The sequence below is a fragment of the Theropithecus gelada genome, chromosome 4 (genome assembly GCF_003255815.1).
Source record: "Theropithecus gelada isolate Dixy chromosome 4, Tgel_1.0, whole genome shotgun sequence".
Classification (NCBI taxonomy): domain Eukaryota; kingdom Metazoa; phylum Chordata; class Mammalia; order Primates; family Cercopithecidae; genus Theropithecus; species Theropithecus gelada.
Genome location: NC_037671.1, coordinates 160,912,004 through 160,930,263, shown reverse-complemented (window position 1 = coordinate 160,930,263; position 18,260 = coordinate 160,912,004). Strand labels below are relative to the sequence as shown.

Below are 18,260 nucleotides of genomic sequence, written 5' to 3'. Positions count from 1 at the left end.
AAAGGGCTAATATCCAGAACCTACAAAGAACTCCAACAAATTTACAAGAAAAAAACAACCCCATCAAAAAGTGGGCAAAGGATATGAACAGACATTTCTCAAAAGAAGACATTCATACAGCCAACAGACACATGAAAAAATGCTCATCATCACTGGCCATCAGAGAAATGCAAATCAAAACCACAATGAGATACCATCTCATACCAGTTAGAATGGCGATCATTAAAAAGTCAGGAAACAACAAGTGCTGGAGAGGATGTGGAGAAATAGGAACACTTTTACACTGTTGGTGGGATTGTAAACTAGTTCAACCATTATGGAAAACAGTATGGCGATTCCTCAAGGATCTAGAACTAGATGTACCATATGACCCAGCCATCCCATTACTGGGTATATACCCAAAGGATTATAAATCATGCTGCTATAAAGACACATGCACACGTATGTTTATTGTGGCACTATTCACAATAGCAAAGACTTGGAATCAACCCAAATGTCCATCAGTGACAGACTGGATTAAGAAAATGTGGCACATCTACACCATGGAATACTATGCAGCCATAAAAAAGGATGAGTTTGTGTCCTTTGTAGGGACATGGATGCAGCTGGAAACCATCATTCTTAGCAAACTATCACAAGAACAGAAAACCAAACACCACATGTTCTCACTCATAGGTGGGAACTGAACAATGAGATCACTTGGACTTGGGAAGGGGAACATCACACACCGGGGCCTATCATGGGGAGGGGGGAGGGATTGCATTGGGAGTTATACCTGATGTAAATGACGAGTTGATGGGTGCTGACGAGTTGATGGGTGCAGCACAGCAACATGGCACAAGTATACATATGTAACAAACCTGCACATTATGCACATGTACCCTAGAACTTAAAGTATAATAATAATAATAAATAAATAAATAAGAAAAAAAAAGTTAAAAAAAAAGAAAAAAGTCTGACAGATGCATATGGAGCGTGTGTGTGTTTACTGGGGATGGGCAGGAGGTAAAGCATTGGGTGGGTGAGTGAGGAGTGTCTAGGTGTCCTCAGCTGAATACTGCCCCTTATAGTTCGTGTCCATCCAGAACCTCAGAATATGACCTTACTTGGCAATAGAGTCTTTGCAGATGTAATTAGTTAAGATGAAGCCATATGGGTTTAGGGTGGGCCCTAGTCCCTGGCTCGTGTCCATATAAGAAGGGAAAACAGACCCATGGGGATGAAGGCCTGTGAAGATGGAGGCAAAGGTTGGAGTTACGCTGCCACAACTCAAGGACCAACACGGATTTCTGGTGACCTCTGGGAGCTAGAAGAGGGAAGGAAGGACTCTTCCCTGGTAGATTCAGAGAGCTCAGAGACCTGCTGATACCTGGATTTTAGACTTCTCGCCTCCAGAACTGTGAGAGAATACATTTTTGTGTTTGGAGTCACTCTGGTAATCTGTTAGGGCAGCTCTTGGAAACTCATACTCAGTGAGTAATTTTGATTCATCTTGGTTATTCTTCCTTAAATGCTTATTTTCCCTCACGGGATACAGAATCAATATAAGCTTACTCCTCTTGTCAGTTCTCCATGCCTCCTATCTTCATTGACAGTCTCATTTGAGTTAGAATAAGAGTTGAGTCATCTCTTGCAGCAAACGGAACATAGATGGCACCACCATTGTTTCTGGCCAATGCCTGCTGTTCACAAGTGTCAATACAGTGCAAGGAACACAAAACATCAGCTCTAATGCTCACTATAAATTGCAAACTAGGCAGTAATGCTGTTGTTTCTGAAATAAAATTAAGCCTCAGTGAACACTTCTTACAAGTCACCTGATTTATATGGACAAAATTTGCCAATATACTTGACATCTGGTCAGAGCCTTTACCAATAATGTGTACAAAAATGTTTGTGTTCCTAGAACACTTAGCTCTGACTATTCAAAGAAGAAACAATGATGTCTAGTTAATTGCTTCTGGTTTGCTTGCTAGCCCAAATAAAACTTTATTGACATGTCACATACATTTTCGATATTCAAGTCAGGTTACCCACCTCCCTCCACAATCCTAGGCCTTTCTCAATGACACTTGTACATACCCCAACTCTCAGCAGGATGAGGTCCTGGCACACAGCCCTTGCACTGTGGCCTGCCCACCCTGTTGAAGGTTTTTCTCATCTCATCCTCCTCAGAGGCTGGCACTGGTGCTTGGGGGCTTCACAGTCTGTGCAGTGGCTAGACAATCACTGTGGGGATAGGGCCTGTGCCTGGCTGCCTGACATTTCTGCAGGTTGGTGGTGTGGCTGAACATTCACTAAATCATACTTAAGAACTGGAAACCTACTACTAAAAACACACGGAGGCTGGGCATGGTGGCTCAAGCCTGCAATCCCAGCACTTTGGGAGGCTGAGGAGGATGGATCACTTGAGGTCAAGAGTTTGAGACCAGCCTGGCTAACATGGCAAAACCTCGTCTCTACTAAAAATACAAAAATTAGCCGGGCATGGTGGCCTGTGCCTGTAATCCTAATCCCAGCTACTCAGGAGGCTGAGGCATGAGAATGACTTGAACCCAGGAGGAGGAGGTTGCAGTGAGCCGGGATTGCACCACTGCACTCCAGCCTGGGCAACAGAGTGAGACTCGGTCTCAAACAACAAAAAAAGCCCACACTGTTGAGAGAAAAAAAATCTCAACCTTTCCATCAGAGTTTAAGATAAAGCTCCAGATGCCAAAAGGTATTTTTTGATAAGCTATTTCTAAAATAACACATTTTTAATAACTAAAGTCAGCAGAGGCATCTCAGAAATATTTCAGAACATGTTACATAATGCAAGTATTGAAAGACCTATCAGAACTTTTTGTTGCCTCCATCTCAGTAAGGTTAATGCTTGAAAACTGATAATTGTAGAGTGTAATTCTCACTTATGCTATTCTATAACACTACAGGTCTTTTGTTTTCATGTAGAAGTTTTTCTTTTTTTTTCAAGTGTGGACTGAGACAGATGTTTCTGAGAAAATGAATTCATTGAAATGTAAAGTCTGACTCTCCTGTTAAAAAAAGGCTCAAAGTAAATTATAGCAGTGGGAAGAAGGAAGAAATAAATAACCCCCAAAACTGATCGTACATTTTGGTCCATTAGGCTTACTTTGCTGACAACTTAAAAAATGCACATATAATTGCTTACTGGGAAGAAGAGTAGGAGTAGGTTATGTGTAATCTGAAGTACTTTTAACAAGGATAAAATAAAGAGACTCATCTGTCATTCCCTGTTCTTTTTTAAAGATGAGCACTGGGATTTGTCTCTGTCTTCTCTTGGATTGTGCATTACAACAGACTCATATTTGTCCCACAAAGGAAGCAATTTAGTGGTGTTTCTGTTGGTTTCTTTTCCAGTTGTATAGAGAAAAACCTAGAGATCTTTGGATATCAAGTCCTTCCGGGAAATTATTTCTACTGTCATCACTCAGAAGAGTATGCTCATAAACTGAGAGGAGAAAAACTCTTGTTTTCCTAAACTATGTTCTTGAAAATGCTAAAGGTCTACCAGATAGCAACCGTGGACCTGAAAAACACAGCATCTGCATTCAAATTATTGGGACGTTTATTGTTACAATTGGAGTTTACTTGTTTGGATTTAAATGTTAACATAATATTCTGATATCATTTCCAATTTGTCCATCAAAAATATGTTCTTTCATTCAATACGTATTTATTCAGTATCTCCTGTGCTACGCTATGGAGAATATTTTTTTTTGTTTGTTTTTTGAGACGAAGTTTTGCTCTGTCACCCAGGCTAGAATGCAGTGGTGTGACCTCAGCTCACTGCAACCTCTGCCTCCTGAGTTCAAGCGATTCTCCTGCCTCAGCCTCCCGAGTAGCTGGATTACAGGCGCCTGCCACCACGCCTGGCAAATTTTTGTATTTTTAGTAGAGATGGGGTTTCACCATCTTGGTCAGCCTGGTCTCGAACTCCTGACCTCATGATCTACCCCCCCACCCCCCCGCCCCGGCCTCCTGAAGTGTTGGGATTACAGGCGTGAGCCACTGCGCCCGGCCAAGAATAGTTTTTAAAGGGGTAGTTATCCCTGTTATCAAAGAGCTTACAAGTCAGGTTAAGAGGGGGATGAAGGGAGAAGATGATGGTTTTGCCAATACTTAGTGCTTTCTCTCTCAGGCATCATTCAAAGGGCTTTCCGTACCTGAACTCTTTTAATCTTCAAAACCCTTATGAAATAGGTAATATTTTAATCACCATTTTACAGGTAAAGAAACTGAGGCACGGAAAGTTCGAAAACTGTCCCAAGGTCAGATACCTACTAAGTGGTAAAGTCAGGCCACAAACTCGGGCAAGTTAACCACCATGCCAAATTACACCTCAAATTGGGCAGAACACACACACACATACATCATTAATGATAACACAAAACAGCTAAAAATCACTAATGATAAAATGATAGATCATCCTGGGTTGGAATAGTTAAGGAAGATTTTGTGATATGAAATCAAAACTAGATCCAAACAGTGTCATCTGTATCACCTTGTTGAAGATGTCCATTAGCACTTGAGCATTCTGGGAAGCAGACAGGGGCAAAACCTATGCATTTAATCCATTGTTTCTCAAAATTCTTTGACTATGAAGCCATTTTTTCCCCAGAGAACACTTAATAAACATCTTTGAGCAAAACCTATGTATTTAATCCATGTTTTCTCAAAATTCTTTGGCTACGAAGCCATTTTTTTTTTTTTTCAGGGAACACTTTGGGCACACACATTTTTATGCAATTTGGAAAATGTTAGTTTAGAATTGAGTTTTACATTAAAATTTTGAGACAAAGTCTTGTCACCACTGGAGTGCAGTGGCACATAGATTACTGCAGCTTTGTACTCCTGGTCTCAAGCACTTCTCCCACCTCAGCCTCCCAAGTAGCTGGGACCACCGCTGTGCATGCTTGGCTAATTTTCTAAAATGTTTAGTAGAGATGGGGTCTGCCTATGTTGCCCAGGACCATCTATTTGTGGAGACTTCCCAGGAGTCCTCAGCCTCTATTGTCAGTGGCCAGAAAAGATCTGATGAAGAGGTGACAAGGGCAAGGGCTACCAGGAACCTTGATGGATAGGAATTGTAGGATTTGAGTGGACTTCATGGAAACTTGACAGGTTATCAAGTTTTGCTTATTTGACTAATCCTTCTGTCTAGCCAGGGTTGTATTCTTGTCAGCTCCAGGAAAGTCTTAGATTAACCAGATGGACTAGTTCTCTCTGGCTGACCTGAGGAATATTTACTTTAAAATCATAAGAAATAGTCCCTTATTTGTCCTTGGTCTTATCAGTGTATCCTTAGCACCTCTGGGTCACTGTCTTTTTTTCTTTAATCACTTTTTAAAATAGTTTTTTTTTGTCTGTAATACAAGGATTATTTTTATGACCGACCTGGCCACGTGTAGATATAATCACTCTCGGTCTCTGTTAATGCGTCTTGTTTTCATTTGCACAAAAATTGGCACAATCTACAGAAAGTGAAAGATGTATCCTAACTCCCACTTCGTAGATATTTTTTCCTTCAGTGATGTAGGAATTTACCTTTTTTGAGTACTCCCTTTTTGCTAGAAATTGTGCTATATATTTTATGTATGTTATTTAATTTCACCCTCATGACCACCCAGGAGGTTGATGTAACTATTTTATACATGAGGAGATGGAGACTCAGAGATTAAACAAATTGCCTAGGGTTAGGTAGTTAATGATAATGAGGGATTTAAATTCTGGTCTGACTCTAAAGCCCACATTTTTTTTTTTTATTTTAAATTCTTACTTTTTGTAGAGACAGGAGTCTTGCTGTGTTGCTCAGGCTGGTCTTGAACTCTTGGCCTCAAGTGATCCTCCCACCTTCGCCTACCAAAGTGCTAAGATAGTGTAAGCCACTGTACCCAGTCCAAAGCCTACACTTTAATTTATGTATTAAAAAAATTTTTTGTAGAGATGGGGTCTCACTATGTTGTCCAGGCTGGTCTCAAATTCCTGGACGTGAGCAATCCTCTTGCCTCAGCCTCCCAAGGTGCTAGAATTACAGATGTGAGCCACCGTGCCCTGACAATGCTTTAAAACCCTACTGCATTGCTTCCTTAAAAGGAAAGAAAATACTAAAGATTATATCAGCACTTTTAATATGAGAATTTGAATTTCAGGCAATGGAATCAATGATACATCATTGCTTAGGTGACTAAGACAAGCCAATCTTACATTTTCAAACCGTATCAGCTATAACTTAAACTTTTTTTTTCTAATAATCTCTCTGGCTTAATTAGAAGTTTGACTTCCTAACGTGAAACCACCAACTTTTACTATGTTTTCTCCCCTGTAAACTCTCCCCATTCTTTATGCATGCAGGAATGGCTATTTGGCAAGTTGTCTGTAATTTAAGGGAGAACCTGTGTCTATTGAGCATCTGCCATGTACCAGAGAGCATGCTTGGTGCTTTTTATATGCAAACTCTTTTAATTGCCACAACAATACCATAACAAATATTGTCTTGAAATTATTATTGTTATTTTTTGAGATAGAGTCTTGCTTTGTCACCCAGGCTAGAGTGCAGTGGCACAAACTTGGCTCACTGCAACCTCTGCCTCCCAGGTTCAAGCGATCCTCCTGTCTCAGCCTCCTGAGTAGCTGGGATTACAGGAGCCCACCACTACGCCTGGCTAATTTTTGTATTTTTAGTAGAGACAGGGTTTCACCATCTTGGCCAAACTGGTCTTGAACTCCTGACCCCATGATCCACCCCCCCCTCCTTGGCCTCCCAAAGTGCTGGCATTACAGACGTGAGCCACCACACCCAGCCATCTTGAAATAATTTTATAGCAGTTTTAGTAATTTCTCTCTAGTCAGAGGATAAGTTAATGACAGAACTAGGATTGGGATCCATTTCTGTGTTGGAAGTGTATCTGCTTTCTATTGTGTTGTATGCCAGGAGGGAGCTTTAGCTGCATTTGAGCAATCATAGGTGTTTCACGAATTCTCTAAGAAGTGTTCACTGGTAACACCAGTCTCTGGCACAAGTCTGAATGCTCTTGGAGGTTCTGGGTCTTTTTAAATCCCAATATCTAGCACAACATCCGGCACATAGTAGATAATCAGTATTTCTTTAATTGAAATCTAACTGCTCATGTAGGCTTGGCCTATTTGACAGTGTTTCAGCTAGGTTCCCATGTACATTTGAAAGTCATGCCTGACCTTTACACGACTAGTGGGGCATCTCTTTTGATTTTAGCTTTGTGATATAGAATATCCACAAATGAAAAAGTAGCTTTGCATTCAAACATGGAGAGTCATTAAGGAATCAGAGGGATTCTGAACACAGATCTTAATAAAATGAATATGGGAGAATACATAAAGATACAAGAAAACATTGGAAACATTGGCAGTGTTCTTTTTCTCCTCTATTTCCAGATGGCTTTAGAATACTCAGTTGTTCTACTTGAACTGTTCCATTGTTCTTCATGGCCTGTAATCCTGAAATGTGAGACCATATTTTTCACAAATAATTCTTGCACTGAGTTGGCTATGTTTTTACAACTTAAAACATTGTACCTCATTCTCATTCATATATGAGGTTGACAAATATGAGTCAGAAAAATATCAGGACTCTGAGGAAATGGAAAGCTGAATGGTGGCCCTGTTTCCCTAACTTGGCACTAAGGAGCAAGTGATACCTTCATGCACATGGGCGTTTCTGTGCCCCCAAAGTGGAATGAGTCATGTGGACCATGTTTGCATCTGTGTTCTTTCCTTGAATGTTTCCTCTCCTGAGCAGTGGGTTCCTTTTATTCAATCTAATTCGTTGGCTGGTAACATGTTACCTGGTGAGAATTAAGATATTTTCGTCTTGTGATATTTTAAAGAAATTATCTTTATTTTTAATTGTTCATCTAGACATGCCAATGGCTACTTAGGCCACATTTTGAGCAAAACTCACAAGGTGTTTTTTTTTTTTTTCCCAAACCTCACATGTGTACACAAAATGACACAATTTAAAGGATCTGTTTAAAAGAACAAAGCATGAGAAATACAGTGAGATACAAGCTCATAACCAAACCTAGATCAGTGAGCAGATCTGATTCAACATGAGAAAAGATTACAAAACAAGTCCTAGTTTTGTAGGAAGCACTAACTGAAGACAAAGTTGCAGGACACGCTGCAAGCCCCTTTGTGGTGAGCCATAAGCAGGGAGAAAGAGCCTGGTTTTTACTTAGCCTAGCAGGGAGTTACGGGTAGGTCAGGGTTTCATAAATAAGGTCCTGACAATTCATCACTGCTATCAAAAGGAAGAGCAGGTTTTGCCTATCAGGCCTGGCGGTGATACATATTCTCTCTCTGTGTCTTAATTTGATCTTAACTTTACTGCCAGCTTACTACACACAGTCCTTTGATTCCTTTCTTCTCAAGCAATGGAAGAATTAAACTTGGTGAGTCAACTATTGATGGTCCATGGACAAGGAGAACAAGATTGTAAAGAAAAAATCTGTGGATGATCCAATAGCTGTGTTTTTTGTTTTTGTTTTTTCTTTGAGACAGAGTCTAGCTCTGTCGCTAGGCTGGAGTACAGTGGCGCGATCTCGGATCACTACAACCTCCACCTCCCAGGTTCAAGTGATTCTCCTGCCCCAGCTTCCTGAGTAGCTGGGATTACAGGCACACACTGCCATGCCCAGCTAATTTTTGTATTTTAGTAGAGACAGGGTTTCACCATGTTGGTCAGAATGGTCTTGATCTCCTGACCTTGTGATTTGCCCACCTTGGTCTTCCAAAGTGCTGGGATTACAGGCGTGAGCCACCGTGCCCAGCCACTGTGTTTGAACTAGTAAATGGACTCCTATTGAAATATTGCAAGAGAACCACTAATAGGCAAGAAAAAAAAGACATTTTCAGTCATTTTCTTTTTACCAACAAATGAGGAACTCAAGAACTCTCCAGTTGAATGAGGGAGGCAGCTGCATCCAGTTTATGCCTCATTTTACTTCAGATTTTTATTGCACTAGTGGCTACATCACGGGCTTACCTGTTGGATATTTGGTAGTTTTTTCTCTGTGAGCTCTTCTTCAAGACCTAATTGTAACGTAAACACTTTTGCCCTATCAACTCTGAACTACTAAGAACACCTGCAATCTCATTTATTTGAATTATTATATAATTATAATTTAAACAAAGCAATGTTTTAGTCCCAAGGCAGAAACCCTATTAGCTAAAATAGTGTCTTTTTCTTACCTCTACTTTTCTTGTCCCCAGCAATTGCCTTCCTTGATTTGACCTCATATACATTAAAAATAGACTACTCAAAAGCCGTCTCTGTACCATCAAACCAAAGTAAGACAGGTTTGGAAACAGAAATACATCTGACATATTCACTTTTGGGGCCTCACCAAGCTGAGAACTGCAGAATACTAAAGTGATAAAGAAAAATATATCAGTTCATGGTTTTACAGAAAAAAAAAAAATACAAAGCTAGTGTTAACTTTCCACAACCTTCCTTCTTACCCACATCAATAATTTCAACTTACCATCCACCTATTTCATAAGATCGTCACACTTTCTTTAGCACCACCTGACAGCCTCTCCTACTTTAATGAAAATATAATCAACTCTCCAAAGTTTCCCCTGAACCTTAATTCTGCAAGCCTCAGTCTCTCTATAGGAACTTATTACAGGCCAATCGGTATTTCATTTGTATGTTAGGAGAAAAATCTCTGAAACAGTTGCACTTAGGAAATGAGTGCTAGCTGTCATTCTGTCAGCACGAGGATCAGGTTGATAGTGGCAGGAACAATCATCTCCCACTACCACACTGTTTAAAAAGAAAGGGGCATCAACAATTTTCATCCAACATTAGTTATGCTGAAACTTCTAAAGAAAAGGTTCAATGCACAGCATTTAGCAGCCTAGAGAAGAATGCTGTAACAGATTTTATGGCCAAGTGTCTGCAGAAAAAATGGCAACGAAATTTCAAGGTGACACTCCAAGCTAGAGACATAATTAACTACAATGACCTGCCAGGAAGGTAAAGTCTGTTATAAAACTGAAATATTTTCTTTACTTAAATAATACGAACTTCAGCTAAACAGTTGGGTAGTTGTTCACATGAGATTAAGGAAAAAGAAAAGTCCAGTTACTATTGACACTAAAGAAATGCACACCAACCAAACACCAAAAGTACTTTGGTACTGTAGCCATGATAGACAAATGTGTGGCATGGGAGCAGGGAATTCCCTGATGGTTAGATGACAGGGTCATAGAAGGTTTTCGAGACCTGCTATGTCTCCTGTGAGGCTGACGCACCACCACGTTCTGTAACAAGAGTCACATAAACACAAGCTTAGCAGCTGGCTTGTTAAAACATCGCTGCGTTGAAAAGTGACTGCTTCAGGCTTGTTGAAGGGTCTCATTAATCTGAGGAAACGATGCTTGGTGCCATAGATTAAACACTATGGTCTCAAGTGGAATGCATGTGAAGTTTCCAAAATGTTTCCTCAAAGACTTTATTCAGTTTTGGTTTGTGACCTTAGCTGGAAAACATACAGATGGACATGGGAAGGCAGTTGAGAAAGACATCTATGAGGATTTAAGTCGGGCAGCTTTCAGAAGATGAAAGATGTTTAAAGTTAAGGCCTTTATCTGCAAACAATAGTATATTAATAAACTCTATACCATATTTACAAATGCATTCTCTTGTATTAAAACTAACAGTATTCTGTTCACAGTGCCATTGTTTATACAGGTAGCAATCCCATAATACTCATGTATTTTGGCATGGGAATCAGTAGCGTTTGGTATTTACAGAAAATGTACATGGGTGAATATAAACATGTCATGGAATCCATAAAAGACAGATTGGCTAATGGTGCAAAGGAATGAACTGTACAGCACCTTCCCTTCGGATTGGATAGGAAACATGGTTTCTTAAACTGAGAAGATGCCAAGTCTCTGCCCCAAAGTGGCATAATAAAGTCAATAGCAAAACAATGAACCCCCTGTTCAAGTTTGGGTACATTGAATGATCTTAGTCCAAAGTTGCAGATCCATTGTCTAGTGCATAAAATATAAAAGTTAAAAAGATTTATTATTTTTATATAATAATTATTATTAAAATAGAAGGTACTTTCTCTCACACTCTCATTTGTGCTCTTGCACTTAAGACCAATATCCTTGGCGTTGCAAATATGCTGGTGTTTCTGTCACGCAGATCAGCAGTCAGACGGCAAACGCTCAAACGCTCCAGACTTAGGAACTGCTGCCTGTTCCAGTGCGACCCGGGGCCATGGCGGACAGGGCAGGAGCACCTCCTTCCTCCTAGTCTTCTCCTGGAGCAGGGTGAGCCTGCCCATGGGATCAGCTCCCACATTACTGAATGGAGTTGCTCATTTCGGCAGCGAATGCTGAGGTGACAAATGGCTTCTGTACATTTGCGAAAAGGAGGGGAGGCAGGTAAGTGGGAGGAAGGTGGCGTTCCAAAGAGCCCCAGGACAACACCCAGAAACTGGCTGGGCTGCTGGGTGAGGGCCCCTCCGCGCTGCTTCTGCCTTCTGGGGTCCCTGCCGGAGGAAAGCATCCTCTCCGCGTCTGAGCTGCGCCGGCCTCTAGGGGCTGTCGCCTTCCCGCGCTGTCTGCTCCTCGCTCTCAGTCCCTTGGCCTGCGTGGTCCTGATCGGGCCCGCTGCCGCTGCTGCCCCTGCTTCTGTGCTGCCTGGGCAACAGGCTCTTCCACTGGGCCTTGTTGTGCGCGAGGTGACCCAGCATGTTCTCCGACAGTGCGCTGTTTCCCGTGAAATGGGCCCATTCCCGGAAGAGCGGCTCCACGATGTAGCTCATGAAACCTAGAACAGGCAAGGCCAGACTTAGCACCACGGGGCAGTGAAACCCGCTGCTTTCTCCCTCCCAAGCTTGACTGGGGACCCAACATGCCCGACTAATTTTTGTATCTTTAGTAGAGATGGGGTTTCCCCATGTTGGCCAGGTTGGTCTCGAACTCCTGACCCCAAGTGATCCACCCGTCCTGGGCTCCCAAAATGCTGGGATTACAGGCCTGAGCCACCACGCCCGGCCTTACTTAGGTTTTATTGTATTTCCTTGATGTGTAGCTGTGGGGAGAAATGGCAAATGTTTTCAGCCTAATAAAAATTTCCAGCTCCCGGGCCAGGAGGGCAAGCAAGACGATGGTGGTTACCCTCAGCCTAGGAGCATGAGATGTGTCACTTTGGGCTTGTCCCTGAATGGCTTTGTGCCTCAGTTTCCTCATGTGTAAAAAGATGCTAAAGCGAATACTAAACTCACAGGGCTGTTATGACAATTAAATGACTTAATGTACGTACAATGCTTAGAAAACTCTTGGCACATAGTAAACTCCCAGTGAATACTGGCTATTATTTGCAGAGAGAGAAAGACGTATAAGTAAAAAATGTTTTTTTAAAAAAAGTCTCTGCCGGAGCTAAAGAAGGCAGGTGGGGAAGGGATGGAGAGGGCAAATGACACCAGAAAGGGACACCTCACAAATTTAGATCAGCTGAATAATTCATACCCTTACCCTGTGGGATATCTTTTTCAAGATGATCATTTTACAGTCCCGTCTTGCTTTCAGTTATGTTAAATAACTAAGTTTAAATAAAGTTCACTCATTTTCAATACAGATTTTTACTTGTATGAAAGTCCTGCTTTAATGACTAGATAAGATTGTTTGCTATGAGACTTCTTTGTTTGCATGTCTGTTCTCTTACATATTTAAGATTTGTTGCTTTCTAATCGTGTTTTGCTGCGTTAATGTGCTTTTCATAATAAACATGGCTTGTTTATTGGAATCATCACAAACTTGGACTTATTTAGGTTTTATTGTATTTCCTTGATGTGTGGCTGTGGGGAGAAAGGCAAATGTTTTTCAGCCTAATAAAAATTTCCAACAGCTAATCCTGTATGTTTACAGGCATGTGAATTACAAGGCTAGATTTGATTCTCTTTTTGTTGGACAAACGGCAGACACTTGGCCTTTGAGAATGCCATAGAGATGGAAGGGGGATGCAGCAATACACAGTGTTACTATACATTTCTGCATTGTCTCATCTTATGTGAAATATGATTTAAATATTGTGAGATCATTGTAGAGAACCTGAACTGGAGGGGGAAAGTTAAGCCAGTGACTTGATGTCTGTATTTGGAATTTTGGTAAGGTTGTATAGGCTGTCAGCAGATGAGGATTTCATGTTTTGCTTGCTGTTCTTGAATTTTCTTTACCTCCTCCACAATATCCATATTTAATTTCTAATATCATTCACCTTCAAAGAGAGGAGATATTAGATATCTAAAGACAGTTTGCAAAATTCCACTATTCTCAAGTTCAAAGTGTGAGTATTTATCAAGTTTATCTCAGTATAAAAAAGTTACAAATCTAACATTTTAAAATCCCACTCTCAAAAAAAAAGAGAAGCTTCATTTTCTTAAGTGACCCTGGCATTATATTTACACTTTTCAGATATAAAGACTTCTTATGCTAGGTAGGAAAGTGATTTTAAAGTCTGAATAGACACCAAGAGGCAGTTTTTCAAATTAAGGAAGGCTTCCACATTATCAGATTTGGAAACCTGTTCCATCAGTGTGTTCTGCCAGCCTCTCTCTTCTCAAGGGATGAACTGACATTGCTGGGCTGTTGTCCTCCTGGAGGGATGGTGGGGTGGTAGGGGGTTGGGGGGAGGAAGGGGGAGTAGGGAGGAATGGTAGCCTCAGAGTAGACAAGGATTGAAGGAAAACCTCTCTCTTTAGCCTTCTATAGATTTCACCAATTAGAGATTCATTTGATTTAATACCTTTTTATTTTTTGTTTTAATTAATTTTTTAAGAGATGGGGTCTCACCCTGTCGCCCAGGCTGGAGTGCAGTGGTGTGATCATGGTTCACTGCAGCCTTTACCCCCTGGGCTCAGGTAATCCTCCTGCCTCAGCCTCCTGAGCAGCTGGGACTACAGGCACATGGCACCACACCCAGCTAATTTTATTTTTTTTTGTATTTTTTGTAGATATGGGGTTTTGCCTTGTTGTCCAGGCTGGTTTTGAATTCCTGGCCTCAAGGGATTTACCCACCTCAGCCTCCTAAAGTGCTGGGATTACAGGCATGAGTCACCCGCCCGGCTAATACCTTCCTTTTAAAATGTAGAATTTGGTAGAGAGAGGGAAGCGTGGAGCTGGGGAGGAGATATTAAGCCCTAGTTCCATTTGAGTAGATATAAATTACTTAAAAAGAAAAATCAGATCTAAGCCTGAGAGTAGCTCTCAGAAAATTCTCATTTTGGATTGAGGCAGGAAAAAGAGGGGAACATTTCAGTTAGAGGAATAAGGACAGAGGAAATAGCTGCATTACTTAGGACCACTGGAAAAATCACTGTCTTAGGAGCTAGAGCCTGTAGCATCCACCAAGTTCCGTTTATCTCTTTGGGTTTTTCTGGTTTAGCCTGATCTGTCCCTGCCACCCCACTTCTCAACCCTCAACTTCTACAAGCTGGCAGATGTAGAACAGAAGCAGAGAAAGATCTACGTACTAAGGATTGTTTTATAATCACCTTCCCTTTCTCTTTATTATTGGTGTGCTGGTGTAGCATCCATAGGATTTTCCTATTCACTCAACCCCCAGCCCCTTTTTAAAAGAGGTATCTATGGTAACCACATTTTCCTGAGCTGAAAATCAGGACATACGATCTGACAAAATAAGTGTGTTCTCATGACAACAACAGGACAGAATCTCTGAAATCAGGTCTGTCTCACAAATCCAGGTTGTGTGCTGAAGCACGTGAGTCCTTTTGTTCGGTGGGGGGGGTTCAAAATGTCAGTTGACAGTTGCCTGGTAAATTTCTTTCCCGCTAGAGCTTAACACAGGGAGCCTCAGGATTAGGACTTTGGTTAGCATCTAATTTTGAATCACGTCTGCAGAACCTCCACGGCTAAAGCAATTGATAGGAGAGAATTGCCTCCCAGGAGGCTGAGGCTGCAGCTGCATTTCTGTTGCTGATACTCCCCCGCCAGCCACCCAGCAATTCTGTATTATCATCTTTCCTGGGTTCTAGTTTTCTTTTTATGCCACCACCCCCAGCTCCCAACTTTGGGGTGGAGGAATCTGTTTGATTGTGAAAACTACGTAACAATATTAAGGACAATTTGACTGGTAGTCAGGGTCAGAATTTATAAGAAAAAGAGTTAAAACTCTGAGTTCAGGTTCAATGGAAGGAAACTGCAAGGAAAAGAAAGACGTGCTTTAAAGGTGGGTGCAATTGGTGGAGTGTCTTAGGTGTGATAGAAATTCTTACTGGAGCAAAAATATTTCTTCCACTACAGTGCCTAAAATTTCCACAGATTTGCTGTGGAAGAGCAAGAGGTCTAGTGCATAACTTAATTAGATAAAGCAATAATTATTTTGGATGCATTGACATCATACTTTAACAGTTTCCCACCGTGGACATTTGAAAAAGTGTGGTTTAGGAGAATAACCTGAAAATAAGTTTTGAAGGAAGGACTAGTGAAATAGGGGATCCCAGGATGCAGCGGGATAGCATGGCTCACAGGCTCTAGGCCTAGAGATTGGGCTCTTGGGAGCGAGTGTTAGGGATGAGGGGTAGTGACCCAGATTGGAAGGGTCCTAAGGGCAGATTCTGCTGATTTCCACCTTCAAGCCCTGAAGAGAGCGCGAATAGTTGATTCTTGTTACTTTTCTTCTACTCTTTTTGGTTTTGATTCTATTCTAAACTACAAAATTAAAATAATACAAGTTAAGGGCCTATAACAAAGCTTCGATCCTATGTTTCATAAGATCTTGACAGATAATTAGCAGAGTAGTCATGATTAAAATGTTAATTTGGACTCAGCCATTCAAAAGGATGTTGATTAAACCTCCAGTGCTGATCTTTTGAAAGCTGTGTGTAGATCTTTTCTTTGTGACTTTTGTGAGATGTGCCAAAGGTATTTATCTGAAATTAACACTGAATTCAACTCACCAATTTGTATACTAGGGATGGAATCTTTCTGTTGATTACAAAGAGGACTGATTTCCAGTTCAAATTTCTGTTCAAGTTCACCTAAGAAGAAAAAAAACCACATTGGTAATCTAGAATTTATAAAATGAGTAGTAATAATTTTAATGACCTCGTCGGAAGAAGTTATTCTGGGAATTACTGTTTCCTGACTTGTTATCACTTAAGGACCATTCAGCACCGACTTGCTCTGCCTTACTTTGGTAGTTTCCATAATAATTTAAAATACCATGGTGCCAATGACCGTTCATAATGGCTCATTGCAAGTAGGTGTGCTCTGGGACTAGAATAAATTTTTGAACAAGACCTATAAAAACAAGAAAACAACAAATGAGAAATTTTCTCACATGAAATAAAAGTTCTGGCTTTAAGTGACAGGTTAAGAAAACAGGTTTTATCCTTCCTTCTCCCCACTCCGCTTTCACGCTACCTGACCCTAGTCTTGTTTCACCCGAGGACAACCAGGAACAGTAAGTAGGTAGGAAATGAGGTAGAAGGACTAGAAAGATCTCATCTAAGCAGCACCTCAGTCTGTAACTACAAAATTAATCAGAATCTTCCATTCTGATTCCTTAGAATTTTACCTAATGCAACTGAAGGTGAAAAAACTAAAGGTCAGAATGGTGTTTTTTTTTTTTTTTTTTTTTGAGACAGGGTCTCATTCTGTCACCCAGGCTCAAGTGCAGTGGCATGATCTTGGCTCACTGCAGCCTCGAACTCCTGGGTTCAAGCAATCCTTCTGCTTTAGCCTCCCAAGTAGCTTGGACTACAGGCATGTGCCACCACGCCTGGCTAATATATATTTTTTAATTTTAATTTTTAGTAGAGATGAGGTCTTGCTATGTTGTCCAGACTCATCTTAATCTCCTGAGCTCAAGCAATCCTCCTGCCTCCGTCTTCCAAACTGTTGGGATTACAGGTGTGAATCTCAGCACCCAGCTTGAAATGCTTTTTTTTTTAAATGCCTTTGTCAGCTGTTAGGCTGGTGCAAATGTAATTGTGTTTTTTTGCCATTACTTTCCATGGCAAAACCCGCAATTACATTTGCATCAACCTAATAGAAGATCAAAGGAGAAATGCATTGTATAAAACTTCATTGAAATACTTTATCAGTCCTTCCTGAGCATAAAAAATTGAGTGTTTTTCCCAACACAAAAATTAATCTGGTTAATCAGTGGAAGGTTCACAGTTGTGAATCTACTCTGCTAAAGTAGAAGAGAGAAAAACATTTATATAGTGATTACTGTGTGCCAGGCACTGTTCTAAGCATTTTACATGTTAATAAAAAATCGTCATGGTTTTTTGTAAGAGGCAGGCTCTCACTCTGACACCCAGGCTGGAGTGCTGTGGTGCCATCATAGCTCACTGTACCCTTGAACACTTGAGCTCAAGGGATCCTCCCGCTTCAGCCTCCTGAGTAGCTGGGACTACAGGCATGTACCACCACTCCTGGCTAATATTGTTTTGTTCATTTTTTTTAAAATAGAGAAAGGATCTCTCTATGTTCCTCAGGCTGGATTCAAACTCCTGGCTTCAAGTAATCCTCCTGCTTCAGCCTCCCAAAGCATTGGGATTACAGGTGTGAGCCCCCCTCACAGGCATATGTTAATGTAATCCAAATAATAATCTTATTATAATCCCCATTTTACAGATGAAGAAAATAGGGATTTACAGATGAAGAAAATGGGGAGACACAGGGAAGATTAAGTATACTGACCCAGTATGTTGCCAGTAGGTCACACCAGTAGTAAAGTGGGGAGCCTGGATTCCAGCATAGGAAGTTTGGTTTCAAAGTGTCTGCACTTAACCATTGAGCTGAAGCCCTATTGAGGCCACAGTTCTGTCATTTTAAGACTGTAGTCTGCCTCATGGGGACTCTTGTCCCTGGTAATCCTCAAGGCTGAAGTGAGGAAATCATTCGGGCTTAACCTGAGTGGTTCAGGGCAGTGTGGCCACCCTAACTGTTCAACTCCAGATGATCATAGCCTTCTGAGGGCAGGCCAGGACACCATATAATATTAAGACAAACTCTGCTAAAGCCAGTTCCACTCCTCACCTCCATATTTCTGTTAATAGTGATTTTTCAGTCAAATGTGACACTTGGAGGAATTGTCTTTGACTTCTCCTTTCCCTTCACCCTCCATCTCTTCTGAGCCTGGCTGTGGACCCTGCTACCTCCCTGCTTGTTTCTTCCTCTTAAATCTTGTTTCACATCCTGTTTCTCCC

General features: G+C 41.1%; 1 protein-coding gene across 3 annotated transcripts in view; it reads right to left on the bottom strand.

Moving 5' to 3' along the window:
- Positions 1-7,873: 7,873 nt before the first annotated feature.
- PDE7B (phosphodiesterase 7B) overlaps positions 7,874-18,260 on the bottom strand; it is a 333,997-nt gene continuing 323,610 nt past the window's right edge. For all 3 annotated transcript variants that reach the window (XM_025384447.1, XM_025384446.1, XM_025384445.1), the window contains 2 exons: positions 15,999-16,079; positions 7,874-11,848 (listed from right to left, as the gene is read on the bottom strand). In XM_025384447.1, the coding sequence (XP_025240232.1) occupies positions 11,613-11,848; positions 15,999-16,079 (317 nt within the window). In that variant the 3' untranslated portion in view covers positions 7,874-11,612. The remainder of the gene's footprint in view (positions 11,849-15,998; positions 16,080-18,260) is intronic.